Source organism: Poecile atricapillus, chromosome Z, assembly GCF_030490865.1.
Source record: "Poecile atricapillus isolate bPoeAtr1 chromosome Z, bPoeAtr1.hap1, whole genome shotgun sequence".
In the NCBI taxonomy this organism is placed as follows: domain Eukaryota; kingdom Metazoa; phylum Chordata; class Aves; order Passeriformes; family Paridae; genus Poecile; species Poecile atricapillus.
In genome coordinates, this window is record NC_081289.1 from 74985275 (window position 1) to 75005735 (window position 20461).

The window sequence follows — 20461 nt, forward strand, 5'->3', positions numbered from 1 at the left end:
TATGTTGTAGGCATAGGCCACATTATTGCCTGCCTGGTTTAAAGGCTTAAATATCTAATATGAATAGCTGTACGAAGGTGAGGAAATTTACAGTTGCTGTGGGCTTCCCCTTTTTGTAATTTATGCAGGAAAAAAAATAGAGATTGGTTATGAGGTTTTTTTTGGGCACATAAAAGATAAGGCTTTTAAACTTCATGCTAGAGCAGTATGTATGAAATAAGAATAGGCAGAGCTTGTAAAAGATGTCTATTTTGCCAACACAGTATCAATCACTATATTCTCTGCCCCCTAATAGGCAAAAAAGTTTATCAGATTTTCAGTGGGAATACAGCAAGTTACCTCTACAGTGATACCTGTGGGAGTATCATAACAACAGAAATATTATTGTCCTAGATTGTCTAGATGTCCTATGTGTAGGTGTACTCTGCAGGTGTTCCTCAGAGGTCAGGATTCTTGATTTTATGCTTGTTTTGCAGAATTTTTGGGAATGGTATATAGATTATCTTCAGCTTTTGTTTGGAGACTGTTAAAAAGTTATAGAACGCAACTCCAGTTTCTGTAGAAGGCTACCTACATTTGAAGTGCTCTTATTTTCCTTTTCTTCTTTTTTTTTTACCCCATGCTGCCACCTTTTCCCCACCCCCCTGCCCTAAATACACTGACTTAATAATTAACTACTGAAGTTAATTAATGACCAAGTTAATTAATTATGACCAATTATGTGATCTCAGTTGTATGCCTTTACCTAATTAAATCCTTAGTGACTTAAATCACTGATGAGGATCATTTTTTCTCTCTTACAGGGAAAGTAAATTTAATTGAAGTGTCAATATTGCCTAATGCAATTATTTTTCCAGAATATTGCAGAGATTATTTCAGACAGCTTAAAATGAAAACAGTACTAGGATGTTATTATGACTAAACTGATAGTGGAGAAGTCTGCAAAAATTTTTTTTGCATCCATACGTCTCATAAAAGTTGTAAAAGGGTTTGCTTTTGAAGGACACAAGAATGATTAACACTAGTAATAAATCAGTTTAATCAGTGCATAACTCTTAATAGTTTTGTTCTGTGACTCCAAGTTTTGCTGTTTAGAATATCAAATTTGTTATTGCTAACTGTGCAGGTGAGACTACAGTATAAATACTGTATTTTCCAGGGTGTTTGTATTACTTGTTTATTTTGAAGCCTTATCTGGAGTTGCTAATTGCATTCATTTGAATCTAAACACAAACACGCTGTCTCACTTTCTTCCATACGTTCTTATGGTTACATGAGTTGATATTTTACCTTGGTATCTTATACTCCATATATTTAAGAGGAGGAGGAAGGCCTAGGCTCTTGTTGTAGGTTGAATAGCACCTTGAGTGAGAGTGTCTGCATTTTATGTATTAACTGTGTTCCTAAATCACAACTTTACTTGAACTGAATTCTATGAATATCTCTGGTATGTTTGCTTTTTGTAAAAAATATAGTAGTCATATCTTTCGTAACTAGCTTGCTCATACTGTGCAACTTCCCAAAAAAACCCAAATCTTTTCAACAGTTATGTATGTGAATGAATTTCAGATTATTTCTTTCTCTTATATTTGTCTCAATAGCTGAGAAACCTTTCGAGCTTGGATCTACGTCATATCACAGAACTGGACAATGAAACCGTGATGGAAATAGTAAGGAGATGCAAAAACCTTAATTCTCTCAATCTGTGTCTGAACTGGATCATTAATGACAGGTAACTTCATTAGAGCGTCCAAAAGCAGTGTAATGCAAATTTAACTAGTTGTATTAGTTGAGAATAATTCCTCACGGCTTTGGGGGTTGGAGGAGACTGATTAAAGCAAACAGTGTTTGCTGAGTGTTTGTTCTTGCTTGTTTTGCATAAATCATCCAGACACCTATTTTGTGGAGTGTTGGCCTATTTATGCAATGGAGAAAAGTTTAGTTATGACTAAACTTGAAAAAAAAATGAAAAGTTTAATTTGTTTCATACAGATTTCGGGAGAATGTGCTCTGTACAAAGTGTGATTGAAATGTTCAACTGCAGTTGAACTGACTCCTTCAGTAAGTGTCCAGGATTTAGATAAATTTATATGCACACAAACAGTGAAACATACATTTGACTACATAAGTAAAAATAAACTGCTTGTGAATGAAATATGGAATTCCTGTATTTTTAGAAAGCAACACCTTTTTTTGGTTGGTTTTGGATTTTTTTTGCAAAGGGCTCCAGAATGAGAGTGGAAGAATAGCTGGGCTGTTTCCTAATCTCTTCCTTTTGACCAGAATGCCTTCTATCCTGCAGTGTTCCAGTCTTTTTATCAACTAATTTATTTCAGTGTTAAGTATGTGGACAAAGATTATGTATACTTACATCACAGATCAGATGAAAAATTAAAAATACTGAGAATTTTAAAAGTGAACATTTTCTTTTAAAATGAGAAAATTGAGCAGTCAGTGCCTGAGGGTATGCAGGAAAGAATATTTTTATTTACGTCTACCAGACTATTACATTGCAATTGGTGCTTTAAACAAAAGGAAAGAGACACTTTTAACAGAGAGGGGTTCTAAAACAGTTTCATATGAACCAGAATAATGTGTTCTAACAATTATACTTCTTTCCCATCATTACTTTTAATTTTTTTTTAATAAGGTATGCTTTCAAGGTTTTCAAAAGTCATTAAGGGTGTACTGATGTGTAGATGAGCTCAGACTTTGGTGAAAGTGTAGTGTTCTAAAAATAATAAAATTTCAGTATGTTCAATAGGAAGTACCAGTAACTTTTGCCATAACTCCTTTTAGCCCTTAAGACAGTTTTTTTGATGTGTTGGTTTAGGTCAGACCTTTGATGCAACTTCATTGGTTTTGAAAGCATTTAGTTGCCTCAGATCTTTCTGTCTGTAGGGCCTTATTTTCACATGTGGAATGAGGTTACTGGAAAATTCTAGGATAAGCTAGAAAACATAATAAGAACAAAAGTGAAAGCTAAAAAGCCAGGCAGTTTTCATTTTTTAATTAAAGTACTTACAAGCATATATTGATCTGCTTGAATGATTTGAGTACTAAAGTCTGCTGAGTTTGATCCGAACTTCTGTCAAACTCTTCTTGAAAATCCTTTATTAGGATTACTGTAAGTATATATTTTAATTCTACACATATTACCCTAAAACTTCACACTGCGTATGAATTATAAGAGTTGTGAATCTTAGCAAGAAAATGAAAGCCCTTTCCAGCAAAGACAAATGATTTGCTTCTGCATGTAACTTTTGGTTGTTTGTTTGTTTCTTTAGGTTTTCCATTTCATTTTTTTCTGATTGTACTTGTTAGTATTTACTATAACAATTAAAGTCTGGCACTTTGAATTATCTTCTAGTTTAAAAAAAACCCATGACTTAGAAAATACTAATGCCTGTAAATATTAATAAGTTATTTTACAATTCAGATATTTTTCCTATTTTAAAAGTGACATGAAATTCCAAATACTAGTCTGAAATGAATAGAGTTGTTCTACTTCTCCTAAAAGCTCAATTGAGAATAATGGAAAATTATATAAAAGGAGCATGGTACAACTACAGGACTTTATTTGAAGTAAACACCAGTTTAGCAGAGTATTTTGAGCGTACTCACTGAGAGAAACTCACAGAACTGTTCAGGTGCTTGGGTTAAAATGCAAATTAGTTCAAACTAAGTAAATTAAATTATTAGTTAAGCTTAACTTTTTTTTCTTAATTTTATTTATATATATATATGTATTTTATGCCATTGGGTGTTTCCGAGTCAGAGGGGATGTCAGAGGAGAGTCTCTCGATACTTTTCCAGCGCATATGAGATAGTAGCAGTCAAATGTTTTTCCTGATTCCTGGTTTTAAGATAAGGATGAGTTCCACTTGTTCCCCACTCCCCACCCCGTTATCAAGCAGGTGAGATCCAGCTACATAGGACTTGTATTCCAGATCTTTTCAAACTTAATAGGGGACAGTGTTTTGCTCGCCTTAGAGTACTGAGGGCTGAGACTTCTTTAAAGCCTTGGAAAACTGTTTTGCTCAATTTCTTTGTGCTTAATACTGAGTGTGAAAGACAACTAGAAAGTTTTTAAAATACCAGTATAACTTACAAGAGCTAACTAGCTCTTAAAGGCAGTTGATTATTGGCTTACAGAAATAAGTCACTGGCTTTAAAACTTTATTTTAGATTTCATGATTGCTTCTAGAAATCCATTAAAATTCTTTCCATAAGCAAGAGTATAACTCTAGAACACTTACAGTCTTTTCTTGCTTGTGACATGGTCTTAGAGTTAATCCTGTGATCATTAAATTTCTTCTTAAATAAGTGAAATTCTCAGAGTATAAGAGCTCTGTTTGGCAGGCACTTGCTAAGATTTTTAGTGCAGTGATTGTTCTGCATATGCAAGAATTGATGAGGACCATTATTTCTGTGTTTTGATTAGAGCACTTTTTTTTTTTGACATATGCATCTAAAAAGCTTATGTGGGGCAGTAAAAAATATTTTGCTTTTACCTATGGCAAAAAGTATGTTCAGTTGATGCTCTAGACTTTAGTCTTAAAATGAAGGAAAAAAAGGTCTCTTCTGATAATTTGTAAAAAAGTTTCTGAAAGTCTTGAGTTAAGCAAAATCATAAAACACCTATAATGATTTCTTTTTTAAGTATTACAGCCCACTCAAAAGCTTCATATACTGTTTTTCAGACTGGTTAAGTTTGTTATGGAAAAAATCCTACATCTTTCAAATATGAACCAAACCAAGCTTGCAAATTCTTTTCATATGCATCATGAGTAGATTACATCAAGTCTTTGCAATTGGGAAGGATTGAGTTCTTTGTACATGGTGAGGTGAATAATATACTCCGAAGCTTGCTTTCAGTAACATTATCATCTTGAAGTTGTTTTTATGGTCACTGCCCTTGTTCTTTTGAATTTCAATTGATGAAGTAAAAATAGAACATCTAGAAATAAATCTTATGGGGGATTCAGGAAATGTAGTTTGATGTGCTGGCAAAATTTTCAGGGGTGTGTGGGTTTTAGTTACAAACATCTGCTATTTATTATATCTATAATGATCAGGAAGCAAACAGCAGACAGCCTAACTTTTTTTGTGAATCTCATCACTGTGGACTGAGACTTAGAATTCACTTCAACATCTGTGTTACATAATTCACCTAAGGAGAGACATTTAAAAGCTATGCAGTGACTGTGAAATCTTAAGAGTGTTTCTGCTTGCTTCAGTCGTCCTCTTACTAAAATATTTCATTATATTTGTGTAATATTTGTATAGAGAATGTTTGCCAACCCCTACTGTACCTATGTTTCTTCTTAGAAAGAAGGGAATAATGCAGATAAACATAAGTCAAGGAACTTTATTTACAGGTGCAGTGAGACTTTCTTGTGCCATGGTGCTGCCAGTCACCCAAGATAAGATTCCACCAAAATTGTTGATTGGTTTTGCAGTCAAAGGACAATATTTTCCCAATTTTTCCTCTGTAGGTGGTGCCACATGTTCTTATAGTAATGTCTCGAGAGCTGTATTTTTTTCATGTAATTTGCTACACACATTGCAGGTGACTTCGATAGCGGGTGCTAAGATTTGCAGAGCATCTGGTCATCGTTGAAAGCATGTTATGCTTGTGACTTGGTGGCTGATATGCAGTATCTCCATGGTGCAGTCAAACAGTGAGAATTTTGCTTATTGACCTTGTGGTGGTATTGCTTACCATTGCTGGACTTCTGATAAGTGATGGGGGGAAGAGAGGCATTAATGTGTACCTCCTTGACCTGGTAGCACAGATGGAAAACCTGGATGTGGTTTCATTATTCCATTTCTGAGAAAATGGCTCTTCTTTTGTGTTTCCATGAAAATCCACTATGGATAAACCAGAGTAGGCTGTGTAATGGGACAGTGTACCCATACTGTAATGATTAAAATTTGTTGGTGAGGATTATAGTTGGAGTCCAAGACAGAGGAACTTGAAAATACGGACATTTCACAAGGAGAGTAGTCAGGAAGTCAATATACAAAAGAAATTCAGTGGAAACATGGAAACAGACCATAAGCCTGAAAATCAAACTGTTTGTACAGCCTCAGAGTCAGGAGAAAGGAGAATTCACCTTCAGATAGTCTCCATCTGGTTTTTTGGACTGGGCCACTAATGCACTGCCAGTTTCTCTGGCCTGGTTATCATAGTTGGCACAGAGCATACTGGTGTTTCCTTGTTGTTACTTAGTAGAGTAAGTTGTTAATGTAGTCTTCTATACATTAGAGAAGTGTTCAAAATTTTATGTTGACTGCCTACCATGAGTTCATGTAAACCCATGTAACCAGCATTGGGAGCAGCTGATGAGACCTGGATGTGTTGTGGATAGAGGATACAGTGCTGAAAATTATCTCAGCAGGAGATTAGCTCATTGTGTTTAGTCCCAGAGCTGCTGATATATGTGAATGCCCCAACATTTCATTAGAAGACATGAGCATCACAATAGTACCTCAGTTCTTACAGTGTATTTTTGATAAAATGCAAGACTAGTGAACACTAGGATTATTTCCTGGAAAAATAAGAGGAAAAAGTTTTCTCCTCCTGAAATTAAAAGTCTCTGCATATTTGATGTGGAAATTATTTTAATGAAATTGCTTCTAAATAAAAAATTCAAGGCTTTCATCTTGCCTATGTTTTTCCTAATCAAATATCTCCATTTTAACTGTGATGACTACAATGTTAATACAGCATCTTAGTATTCATCACCTTAGATGTGATAGAAGTTGCAATGTTCTTCAAGAGCATTGATACTTATTCCTGTAATTTTGTGTAATCTGGACTTGTGGATATAGTAAAGTTTTCTGGAAAATAACTTTTATACAATATTTGTCATGAATTATTCTAGATGAATACTAGGATTTCTTAATTCAAATTTAATTTCATCTATTCCAAGTTATCTGAAAGATGATCTCCTTAGAGTTCTCTGCATATTTATCAGATGTTTAGTCAGCTGCATTAGAAACTTGAACTCAGTAAAAACTGAAATAATGTAGCACAAATCAATTTTACTTTTAAAATTACTTACTCTTTTGAATGTCATATTTTTAATTAAATTTATAAGAAAATTCCCTTCACCTTGCAGATGTTTTGTGACATGATTTGAGACTTAAGTTTTTTTAAAAATTCAGAACAAAGCATAGAAGTTGGACAAAGAATATGCCTAAGCATGGCAATTTTCTTTATCAACTTTAAATTCTGTGTCTCGTATTTATTTTTCAAATGATTATGAAAAAAAATAAAAAAAAACCCAACCCTTTGTGACTAGTTCAGTGTAGTGGGATAAAATGAAATGAGGGAGAAACAGGAGCAGGGGAAAAGCACGAGAAGAAAGGAGCAACAGAGAAAAATATTGTGAACTGACTGCAGCCCACGTTCCCTATCACTCTCCCTGGGAGAAGAGAGAAGGGAGTTGGGAGTGAGCTTTGCCCAGCAAAAAATGGCAGCTGAGGTGTTTTTGAATTTGTTCTTATTTCTCATTATCCTGCTCTGTGTAATTGGCAACTAGATCAGTTTCTTCAAACCAAGCGTGTTCTGTATAGGTGGCAAGTGATCTCCTAATCCTTACCTTGACCTTCAGGCCTTTTTCATCTTATTTTCTTCCCCAGTCTTGCTGAGGAGGGGGTTGAGAAGCAGCTGGGTGCCCACCTGGCAGGTATTTAAGGTATCCTTACCACAATACCATACTCTCCTGCACAAACTGCTCCAGTGTATGTCCTACCCATGGTCTGCAGTTCTTCAGGGACTGCTCGAGTGTGGGTTTTTTCCATGGGGTACAGTTCATAACAGGTTGCTCCAAGATGGATCCCCCACAACTCAGTTTCTGTGATTCTGTAAACACCAAGGTAGCATTTATGTTGCAGCGTTTCCTTTGGTAGACCGGGGAGTTATACTTTATTTCAGTGAAGTGGTTTCTTACATCATACAGATTTTGCTCTTGTTGTGCAGTATTGTGTGAGAATGGCACCTTTCATGCGCACGAGTGCAGCATGAACTTTCTCCAGAATTGAGTGGTGGCTTTAGATTTGTGCCAATCTGGGTATCTTTGTTTTAAACATTTTCTTACTCATCAGTGCAGTGGGAAAAGGATGGGAGGAGTGGGGTATGATTCCACACATCTCAGCAGCTACCCCAGAAATCACTAACCTTACCAATGTTAGTCATCCTTTCAGATTCTATTAATGTGCCCCAAAACCACATTATAAAAACTTCTGGGAACTGTTTCTTCAATGTTGTTATCAAATAAATTAATTTTTACAAACATTTGATTAGAACAGATCACTCTGGTACTATCTGCAGAGTTTAACCAATGATAAAAATCAGAATGCATTTTATATAATTAAGTGTAACTTTCCATTTATTGAGGCTTTAGCCTGCTAATTCTGCTTATCTCTAAAGCTGAGATAAAACTGGTTTTAAAATAAATAGCTTTTTAGGGACCATTTTTTAGTGGAAATGGATGTTATCAGAGAGAGTAAAACTTTCAAGCTCTTGTCATTATGTACCATGTTTTTATCTGTCTTAACATACTTGAAAAATGGGGAAAATAGTCCACTGTTGTCACACTGCTGAAATGTATGATAAATGAAGGTCTGTAAATAGTGAAAATATGAGGAGGGTGATTAAGTCTGACAATTCTCATGTAAAAAACTTGAGATGATAAATATCTCCTGTGATTAGTTGGTAATTTAGTGCAAGGGACTAGCATCAGCCTAAACAATTTTATGAGTTGTGGCATAAAAAAATATTCTGCAAGATAGTTATGCACTTGTTAAACCAAAGGAGAAATTTCTTAAACTTAGTTGCTAATAATTAAAAATGGCAGACTTGGCACAGAATGTGGCTTGATGATTTTCTCTATGACATTCCTTACAGAAATTAAGAAAGTGCAATGCTCCCTGAAGGCATGGAAATGACAGTGTGTTATTAATCTGATTCCTCAGTGCATCATGAAAACTGAAAGGTTTTGCGTATATATATAATTTTAATACAAATAAAATACTTCTAGTGTTAAAATTTAAAGCAGAACAGAAAAATAAAAAAAAAAATCCAACCTACCAAGGCTCAGAAAAGAAGATGCAGTCTTTATTGCAATTGCTGTTATATTCTGAAGTTGCAACCTATAATTCACCATGCAGTCAGAATAGACAAAGAACTTGTAAAGATGAGAGAAAAAGGAAGGGGTGTCCCAATGATTTACTGCCTTGACTGTATTGTTTAAAGCCTGTCAGAATATCCAGTATAAACACCATTTGAAAGACACATAACCATGTTCTAAATCCACTTTAGGCTGTTTCCTGCTGCATGGGTTCTAAGCTTAAAATGAAAAAAAGTTACAATTCTTTGGTGGGGTTTTTTTTGTGTATGTGTGGGTGAGCATAAATTCATCGTATGGTGGGATCATGCAATCATATAAACAGGAAATGTGTCAGATGCTGCATACTAATTATTTTCAATTCTGACCAGGTTACTCAGTGATCCCTGCTTTTCTCTTGTTAAAACCAAAGAAGGCTGCTATATTCTGAGTTTTCTGTGACATTAAATATAAGAGTGTTTTTTATTGAGAATTCAGGCTTAACCAATAGGTACTGATTTGGATACAGGAATTTAATTCACCTTTGAGAAATTGTAGTCAGCTTGAAGAGGAAGATGAAATGATGAAATAGAAGCTGAGCTGACAGAATGAATAACTTGGTGGTTCTGAAAGTGCAGTAATAATGCAATGATGAAAATAGGCAGTAACTTAAAATGATGATCATGGTGTTGCCTATAGACACATATATAATCAGGGAAAAACAAGTGAGCAACACAAAGAATAAAAGTTTTAAAAGGCTAAAACTGTGTCTCCCTGCTTGAAATCTTACTGGCTTCTGTTCATACCTTGTGATTGTGATTTGCTGTTTTTCAGAACCATGGTGAAGTGGTCTGAGACTTCAGTCCTTGTATTTAGCGTTTAGTCTCATGGAGTAGAGAAGAAAATGGTAAATACTCACCTCCTTGTGCCTGAAGGGAGCTAGGACTCAGCCTACTTGTCCAGTTACCTTTCAGAGGGGCAAAGTGTTCCCAGGCCTCACAGTTCTATATAGACAGAAAAAATACTGCCCACTCATTAAGTATAGCCTGAATTTTTTACTGTCATAAACATTTATGTCTCATTTATGACTTCTAGAATTTCTGTCATTTTGGCATGCTGGGAATGCTATGTCCATTTCTTGGCTCACCAGCATAAGAAAGACGTGGACATACTAGATAGAGTCTTGCAAAGGACCATAAGTACGATGAAGAGACTTGAGCAGTGGTCCTGTGAGGGCAGGCTGAGAGAACTGAGGCTGTTTAGTCTGGGGAACAGAAGATTCAGTGTCCATACATACATAAAACAAGGGAGCCAAAAGAACAGAGACAGGCTCTTTGCAGTGGTGCCCAGTGACAGTGGTGGGCAAACACTGAAAATGTACTGGTCAAGGAAGTCCTAAAGAAGGCCACAAGGAATGTGAGATATATTGATATCAGCATCATTGATGTTACTGCTTATAGTGAAGAGTGAGAAAAAAAATCATGTCTTGCCTTCTTTCTTTCCTTGTCTTTCCAGTATCAATTACCTTCTCCTACTCTGTTTTATTTCTTGTCTTAATTTTCCCTCCCTTTCAGCCTTTATCTGATAAAGTCTAATTTATGTAGCCTGTGGCATTTAGCAGATGGTTGTGAGTCTGTGGTAGTCAGAGAGTTAGGAGCAATTCCAAATGCTATGTAGTGGAACAAATTTGCCAAGTTCCAGTCACTCCAGACAGAGGTTTATAGTCTGCTCCCTTGCAGCACAGTATTAAAAACTTTGTTTCCAAAGACAATGGTTGTTTTCTGTATTTGTTGTCATCCCCCCTCTCCTTGCAACCCCTCCCAGAGTATGAGATAGAGTGAACAGGACTTCCTATCTTGTTTCCAAAGGTTAAAATGAAGCTAGTGCTTAGTGCTTTGTATTTCAAATTTTCATGGTTTTTTTCCTCCATTAGCTTAGAACATTTTTATTGGTGGATATGCCTTTGATATGATCATTTTTTCTGATGAAAATCTCATCTGTGCTTAGGTGCTTAGTTTCATACAGGGAAAGAGCTACCTTTGCTTTCTTTGATCTACTTAGTTCTATACATCAGTACTTCTTCTTCCATTGAGAAAAGAAATCCTGTTACTTCTTGACGTGCTGTAGCTAGCCGGATTTACCAAAACCTGCCAGCTTGTGTCTTGGGGTGCAATGCAAGATGTAACCAAAAGTAAGTATTCTATTACCTTCTGTTAAAACCAGGTGGGGCAGTGTTCTTTATCTCTTCCACAACCCATCCTCCCTCCAGGGGGATCTTCTGTTAATGGGCCCTTGAGTCTCCCTGCAGGACTGATAAAATGACATCATCCCACTGGGAGATGTTCCACCCAGGGGGAGGAGCCAAGCATTCCTACCTGGATATAATCTGAGACTTGGAACACCACAGGCAGCCTTTCTTCACTGGATTCCCAGAGGAGAGACCAGACTCATCTACACCAGCACTGTACCTTCAGAGGAAAACTACACCCTTCCACAGGATCACTGCTTCAACAGAACCACATCTGTCATATATAATATATTCTCTGGATGGCTGATAACGGATTTTTGCATATGGGTGGGTCTGCTAAATGTGTGGAATGAATGAATGAATGCTTCCTATTTTAGGTCTTTAAGGAAGACTTAGGGGAGTCTTAAGTGTTACATCTGGGCAAGTTTCTAAGTTCGATTTACTATATTTTGTTGCTTAAAGAGTAACATATCAGTAGTATTTTTTTTCTGGATCCGCAGTACGTTTCAGTCAGACTTTACCAAGAGTTAGTGATGCTAAACTCTTTGTTTCAAAACTGGAGGCTGGATGCAGCATTTAAAAGGCCTGGCTGCCATAAAGATTAATCAGCTGCTTGTGGACCCTGGCTAGTGCAGAATAGAACAGAACTCAAAGGCTAATTTTTGTTCTTCATCTACTGTTGAACAATGGGAATTAATTTATAAAACTGAATTTCAAACTCACATATGTGTATAGTGGATTATCTACGAATTCTTCTGCTCTCCTCTGATTCTTTCCAGATACATATTGCTATTAGCTTAACTTTATTAGGAGTTACGCAGTGTTCATGTTTCTAAGCTCCTTGAAAGTCCTTTTCCATGCTACTGAAGTAGCACAATTCATTTCAATCTGCAAAAAAAGCATGAGCTGATTTAAAAGAGGAAAAAAAAATCCAGCCAGACTGGATTGGAAGGGTAAATTTGGGAGATACATTTGACTTGCACAATATTAACAGGAGACAAAAGGCCTTTTATAGTCCTTAGTTAATTCTATGCTTGATATATAAAATACATTAATTCCAACATATTTTCAACATGTTTATAAATCATATATTAATCAACTTATGATCTAACAAATCTAATTTTTTATGGTTCTGATTACTGTTACTTACTGATACTCACTCTTGAAATATTTATGTCCTTACTGAATTGATTCAGGTGAATTTTTCTCATGAAGTCTAGATACCCTTCGTTGCATAAGTGGGTTTTCCATGCTGCTCTTGGGAGCTTTTTATCAACAAGGTATAAAATTCAGCTGAAAAGTGTACAAAATGTTACTAAGAAAGGCCTGTCAGATGCCATTCAAATACTTATTCAGTCTTTTCAGATACTGAAAATACTTGCTTACTATGAATAAATTACTTAAAGCAGAAGGTCTTACCTTGTATAGCTCTGGTTTTTTCCATCCTATGTATTTCTTTTGGCTGATAGTTTTCAGCCATTTCTTTTTTTTACATGTCTGTATGCACTGTTTTTGATTTATTTTAAAGTGGTCCTTTAAATTTTGTTATATGTAGACTGTGTTGAGAATGCCTTTCCTCACATATGTGATACATTTCATGCATGTATAAAATATGTATCCATTTGCTACACTTGCTTAAAGAAAGTGTTTCTCTAGCATCTATTGCAAACTGTAGTCCCATTTCTACTTTCAGGCGTAATAATTACCAGCCACCAGAATTTATCTTAGAAAATTTGTGCAATCCCTTAGCATTTCAACAGGGCAAAATTAAAAAGTGCATGCTTGAGCTTTCATCCATTAATTGTCTTCTGGCTTGGGAGACCAGGTCAGGAATTTTAAATTATATTAGACTCTCCTGGGGCTACTGGAGAAAACGGAAAAAACATTTCTGTGTAACTTGGTTGTGCTCAGTTGTCTCCACTTGGACTGCTTTCCAGCATGTTTCTAGTCTCTTGTTGATGACAGTAACAACAGAACTGCAAATAATTATTGTAGCTTGGAGTTGTCTGTAATGGATGTTCTTGATTTTACATAATAGCAAGAGTAGCTCAGAAATTTCAGGTTGTATTCAACTCTCAATTCAGCATAAAACCACAAAAATCCATTCTATTTTAAAACTGTATAAACTTAAAAAAAAAAAAAAAAAAGTTGGTTTGGGTTTGTTTTGGTTTAGCATTTAGAATTCAGAATTTAAAAGAAGATAATTAAAGTATAAGTAAAAACTAGATTTTTCTAGAAATATCTTACTCATGTATGTCCTTACCTGTGATGCTAAACAATTGTTCTAAACATGTGCTCTAAGCAAAAGGATAAAGGTTTTATAAGGAGTTTCTTGTGTAATTCTCTTCTAAAAGATGTTTTGTTTATTTTGGTTACTATAGCTTACTTCCCTAGAATGGTGTAATAAAAATTCTTTGCTGTCCTTGACAGATTTAATTTTCTAATTAAAACATAGTCATGTTTTGAAAAAAATCTTACCACAGCATTGAGGGAGAGCTATTAACCATGTGCTTAAACACTTCAGGTCAAATCGTAAAATAAGCATTTCAGAAGAATTTTCAGTAGCACATAAACTTTTATTTTTGCTTGCAACATTGCTTTTGACTAATTTGACAACAATGTTCTTCTGCACAATGAATGTATCCCAGTTGTTATACTGCCATATATTTGCTGAATGAAGTTTGCAGAGATGTTTTGTGATTGGCCCCGGTATAAATGGTGATATATTGATATATCTGTTAATTTGAATACCTGTGAGTTTTATGAAGTAAATAAGGTGAAGCAATGTGAAAACCACAGTTTTTGTAAAAAGGAGTACAGAAGATAGAGCTTGAATTTTCACTGTTCTAGCCATTTTTTACTGGCATACCAATCAGGAAACATTGAAATTGGAATTTAATATTTCTTTTTTAACAGCTGTGAATAGATTGGTCTCTTCAAGTACTGCTCCAAGTACCTCAAGACAATGAATGTAATACTGTACTGTAATGTACATTAAGATAAAACATGAACCTCTCAGAAGTTAGAGGAATATGTGGAGTTTAAGTTGCTTTCATTTTGGCTTTATTTATACATTTTTTTTTTCTAGAATTTTGCATTATAAGTGTCTGTATTATAAACCTTTAGAAAAACCTTCTTAAAGCATTTGTTTTATTGGCTGCCAAGATGGAAACTGCTAGGAGAGAAGTAAGAACAGGTGACAGGGTTTTATTCTTCTCCAGATCTTGCCCTAATCTCTGATCCTTTCATTTACCGACTTCTTAACACTTCTTATATTCATATAGTTTAAGTGATTAGACATTTCCAACACATATTTTTGCAGTCTCTGGGCCCTAACACGAGGGCTCAAAAAAAGAGTTGACAGATAGAATTTGTCACTGGGTCTTCAGCTTTATTTCAGCAAATTATTTATCTCACTTCCCTTTCAAGCTTCATTTTACATAATTATTTTGAGCATTCGAAGGGTCGAAAAAGTATTGCTGAGCAAAGTAAAGCTTCTTTTTCTGAGACTGCAAATTATGCTACTCATTTTATCAGGAGGGAAGGCCTTAGAAACCCTTCTTCATATCCTCCCTATTGCCTGACATAGCAAGTGGCATGAGAACAGTAGTGTTAAATAGAAACTTGCTTTAAATTATCTTATTAGAGCAAGTCATATAAATTTGTATATGTTGTTCAATTGCAATTTTAAAGGACTACAGGAAAAAGAAATTATTTTTAGGTACTTCAGCTGAGCATCAGCTCTCAGCTTACAGTATTTTAAAATTTGCTGGTGGTATAGTTTACATAGGTAACTCAGCTATGTTCAAGTTAAAAAATGGTGGTATGCTTGTAGATGTCTGGAAATAAAGGTTGCACAAAATCCCTGCACTTCTGTAAAACAAATACTTACAGTGAGGTGATGTTTTGTAATTTTCTCTGTAATGGTTTCATTATTCAATGGAATGGTTGATTTTTTCCTGGAAGTTCAAAATATTTTTTGCATTAAAATATTGAATACTGGAGAACATCTTTACATATATAAAGGTATATATATTCATGCATGTTATGCAGAGTTTGTTCAGGAACATCAAAGTGAAGTTTTTTACAGAATCTTCCATAAAGGAAGTACATTTCAATGTAGAATTTTTACTGATAATTGTAGTGTCTAGACTTAGTCATACATAAAGATCAAACCCTGTTTTAGAAATATGAGATGAAACTTAGTGATATATTACAAATTCTATATTATGAACTTAGTCTTAAAAAACTTATACAATTTTCCCAAGCGCATTGTAACATTACTTTTTAAAATAGGATTCAAATCCTAGTTACACATATTCTATAAGAGATTAATTTCAATGTTTTTCAACATAGCTGACAGCTGTGCATTTCTATCTTGTGAAGAAATCCCTTACTAAAACAAGATTCTCTGCAATTTCCCATTAACAATCACAGACATTTTGAATAATAGCACAGCACAAAGAGTTTTGTAGTTTTATTACCTCATCTTTGGAGGTGACAGTAAATACCTGTAGAGAGGAGGAAGGGGGAATGAAAAACAAGGAGACAGCTCTAATACTGAATTATCTGATGTAAAATCTAAAAGTTACGAATTGCTGAGTATTTTTGATATGCTCAAGTGGTTTGGAATGTCTCTATAAGAGTATCTGGTTTACTACTACTTAAAATACAGGGGCTCTAAGTGAGCTGAAATATGACTGAAAGTGTGAATTATCATAAAAAATATTATGGTAATAGTGAAGGACACAAATGTTCATTTAGGACACAGTATTTGGGAGATTGGAGGATTTAAAATATTTCTAATATTTCATTTCTGTAGTTGCCACTTTTCATTCATTGAAGTATATGATTTAGACCAATTTTTTCAATCCAGCTTTCACTCATGTATGCAAGTGTAAAATATTGTTCTGCTGTAACATCAGCATGAAAAGGTGATTAGCAGTCTGATACTTCTGGTTTTGCATATTATGTATGGGAAATGATAGAGGTGACGATTTGTCTAATTGCTCTACTGTAGTTACAATTATAGAGAAAAGGTCAATCTAGTCATTGTCAATTAAACTGCAAAAAAACCCACGTTTTGTAGCCCTGAAGAACCATTATGTCAATTTTATGCTGTTCATCAGTGTGTAACACAAGTGCTAGGATATATAAATCTTATCTTTCATGGAATTACAGCAGACTTGCTTTATTACAGGCACTTGGTGCTGCTGAGTAGAGATAACATTAAGTACTCTCTGTTAATTGCATGTTCTTTCATTGTCTCATGTTTTCCAAGATTTGTGTGCAGTAAAACCTGGCTGCTTTAATGAATGGAAATGGATATGCCAGAGTGCAATTTGACCCTTCCTATTTTCACATAGTTAGGAGATGATGAGTGACAGAAAAAGATCTTTAGCTACAAAAGCTGCTATAGTGTTAGCATCAACTTTAACAAAAGTAATGTCAAATATTGCAATACTTATGCTGAATTTGTTGGGACAGTGCATATACAAAATAGTACAGTGGTATCTTAACTGTGACTCTCTTTTTTCTACTTTCTTTTCTTTCCCTGCTCTTTTTCCTTCACTCTTGGTCCCCATCAGGATACACACATAAAACAGAGATCAGTTATAAGAATAATTCTGTATAAGTACAGTCCTGACCACACACCTTAAGCGTTGTTAAGTTCCTGTAGGTTGTCCTGAAGATGTGTTTTCACTAAGAAATTTGGTTTTATTCAAAAAATGCTTCAGGGACTGTCAGGGTACGGTAAAATTCTATGTGCAAATTTTGTTCTTACTCAAATAATCAACAAAACAAGGGTATTTTTTTTGTTAGTACTCAAACCTGGAAATACCCTAAGAGAAAACTTGATTCTTTCCTTTAAAAAAAGGGTTCTCACTGTGTCAGACCACAGTATGTTGCCAGCACCTAATAGAGCTGTGTATGTCAAATTGGGACATCGAATCAATATTAATTTTTAAAAAGCAATTTAGAAATTGACTTAACCTCTCAATTACACCCTTAGCATAAAGAGTTATTTTGGTAACATATAATAAGAAACAGAGGAAATGTGAACATAGGAATTGTACTGTTGAAAGGTTAATTGCTTTTGGGGCACATTCTCTATCAATGTGCTGGAGGTACCCAAAGAGATTCATAGCTGTGGAGGTATAAAAAATACCTAGAAGGCAACACATCAAATACCAAGACACCTTATTTAGAAAGAGGGTGTGGAAAAGTAACAAGAGACAGAGGCATAGACAGCTGCTTGTGGCTGGTCCCAGAAGAACTGTCAGCTGACAGTCAGCTGATTTCTTTTATCCAGGTGTGTAGATTGGCATAATTCAAAAGAGCGCTGACAGCAAGTCCTAACAGGCTTGTCCTAGGGTGACATTTAAGGGTGTCCTCCCTAAATTTGCCCTAAACCAAAGCTCTTTCAACATTTCAATTTCAATATTCTTCAACAACCTGACCTTGGTATATTTGATTAAAACAAGCTTTGAACTTATTTCAGCATTCCATAATTTGTTTTATTTCGAAACAACATTATTTACAAGCAATGCAGGTTTTTTTTGATCACTTAATTTCTGGGGTCATGGCGAAGTCTTAAAAGCACAAATCAGTAGTAGCTAGACCATGATCATCTCTGTTTCCAAAATCTGTGTACCTCTAGATATCATCTTTTCTTGGTTGTGTTTATGTCTTTGTTCCGATTTAAAAAAAACAAAACACCAAACTGGTGAGGTCTAATAGAGCTGGTATTAGTAGGAGCTATACCTCAGGATTGCAGGTATTGTGAATGTGAAGGAGAGGAGTGAAGTCTCCTCATCTCGTCTCATCATCTCTGTATTTTTCAAAATAAAGAATAAACTGATAGTATGTGGGGCTACATTCTATGTCTAGATATTTATGTCTGAATTAATTTACTTTGCAAGTGAAACTGCAGTTGTTTATCCCATTTGTCATGCATGTATGTTATCTGATTACAGAATCAAATATTCAGGCAGATAAACCTTGTACATTGAGCAGAAAGGTCTGGAAAAACAGTGGAGGGAGAACTACAGGGAGAAGAATTGTGCCTGGGCTTGGAGTCACTGTGACCTTTGCACTTCTCTTGTGTGGAAAATGAGGGACAAGATGGAAGCTATTGAACTGATTGTCGTCTCATAACCTTTGATAGGTCAGAGTGTAGGATATTTGCTGTTTGGAGGCTTTGATTGACCTTTTCAAACAATTTTCCACTATGCAAGCATGTTTCTGAGTTTGGCAAAGAAGAAGAATCTGGATGCCTGCCGTGATTGTCTTGAGCTCTTGATTTGCATAGTGGGATACTGGACTTCCAAGAAGGGACTGATGGATTGAGACACTGAAATTCAGTCTGAAACAGTGTTGTGCATGATATCCAGTAGTTCAAGTTTGACCCACACATTTTGCTAAATATTCTTTGTTATGAAAAGTTATGAAAGACTAGTTGAATCTTTACATTTTAATTAGTTTCACACTAGATGGCACATACATGGAGAAGGCTTTTTTTTTTTTTAGCGTAATCCTGTATTGCAAGCAGAATTTGTTTTATACTTGAGAAAAAAAAAGAAAGAAGCATTATGTATTTGTTTGCATAACAGATTGGTTAAAAAAGAAAATTTAGAAATGCTGAGATATTTCTGAAAACTGTATGGCCCTGTGAATTAAGTATGAGTTGAGTGCTGTTGTAGGCTTTACTGGTACTGTCTTGGTTTTTTAATCTCTCAATGATCCCACTTATTCCTTTACAAAATAATAAACTATCTTTTTAAGGACTACTAATTAAAATGTCTCAAATATTTACTATAAAGCACAGATAAAGTGAAGAGAAACTGTTCATTGCATAAATTTGGAATTGAATTTAAGCTATATTTCAGTATCTTATAATTTGAATCTGTCTTAAAATTTAAGCACCTGCTGCCATACATCAGAATTGCAGTATTTGTAACTCTGTAGGATTCTTTTAGTATAATGAAAAAAGACCCAACAGAGTAGGGTCTAGTATCATTCATTTATAAAGACAGTATTTTATAGATCTGAGATTTACTGTATTCATTTTTTATATTTGCTATGCTTCTCAGGGAAAGGAAATACTGTTCTTCTGTTAAATCTCTGTTAAATACTTGGAGACAGAGCTCAGAATGTGTCACTTACTGCTGTAGCACTGGGAACTCTCTAATACCAGAAATTGAGATTTGTAGCTGTAGTATTCTGCTGCAAGGGACATACTGCTTGATCTCTTGGGAAGTTTCTTCTTCCTGGGTAGTCTTGTCACATTCATTTCTTTCTCAAGCAGTAAAAGAGGGGCTAAGAAATATTTATTTATTCATAAGAAGACTAGTCTAGCTCATATTTGTAAATCCAATTTTTACATCCCTCAGAATGAAGTTAACATCATCTTTCTTTCCCTTTAGAATCTTAGTCTTACTTTTTCCATGAGTTTAGGTTCCTTAATTTGAACCTAGGCTGGCATCATATATTGAAAGAGACTGGGGAGATACCAGCAGTCATTTGTTATTTGTATGTATATCTTCTAGGTGTATATAAAATTACAGCTGGTGGAATCTTGGGGTGATGCAAGAAGGAGAGAGATAGTAAATAACATTGAAGATAGACTGTTGATGCCAAGCAATCTAGATTATTTTAGTGAACTAAGATCTTGCTGGGAAAAATGCATTTCAGTATAGCCATATACAAAATTGTATATTTAGTAACATAGAATGCAGAATATACCTGCACAATGGGAAAAGAGTTACACTTTTGAGAATAATGATTCTAAAACAGATTTGGGGATTATGAAGAGTAAAAGGAACTCACACTATCTAAGGATGGCAAAACAGCATTTGTTAAAAAGGCCTGGGGTAGGGAAACTTATTTAATCTTTGTGTACACCCTTAAAAATGATAATATCACTGTCTGACAAACAGCACCTGTATTAATATTTTTAAAGTAAAGGAATATGGTCTTACAGCTAAAAAAAAAAAAAAAAAAAAAAAATATCAAAGACAATTGACCTGCAAAAAATGTGTAGAAGAACGTTAAGATGATATCTGGTAACATTTTAAAATCTGTAAATAAGCATGAA

General features: G+C 34.9%; 1 protein-coding gene across 2 annotated transcripts in view; it reads left to right on the top strand.

The window, feature by feature from the left end:
• The window catches only part of FBXL17 (F-box and leucine rich repeat protein 17), a 275332-nt gene that overhangs the window by 91986 nt on the left and 162885 nt on the right, over positions 1-20461 (top strand). For both annotated transcript variants that reach the window (XM_058826053.1, XM_058826055.1), the window contains exon 6: positions 1602-1732. In XM_058826053.1, the coding sequence (XP_058682036.1) occupies positions 1602-1732 (131 nt within the window). The remainder of the gene's footprint in view (positions 1-1601; positions 1733-20461) is intronic.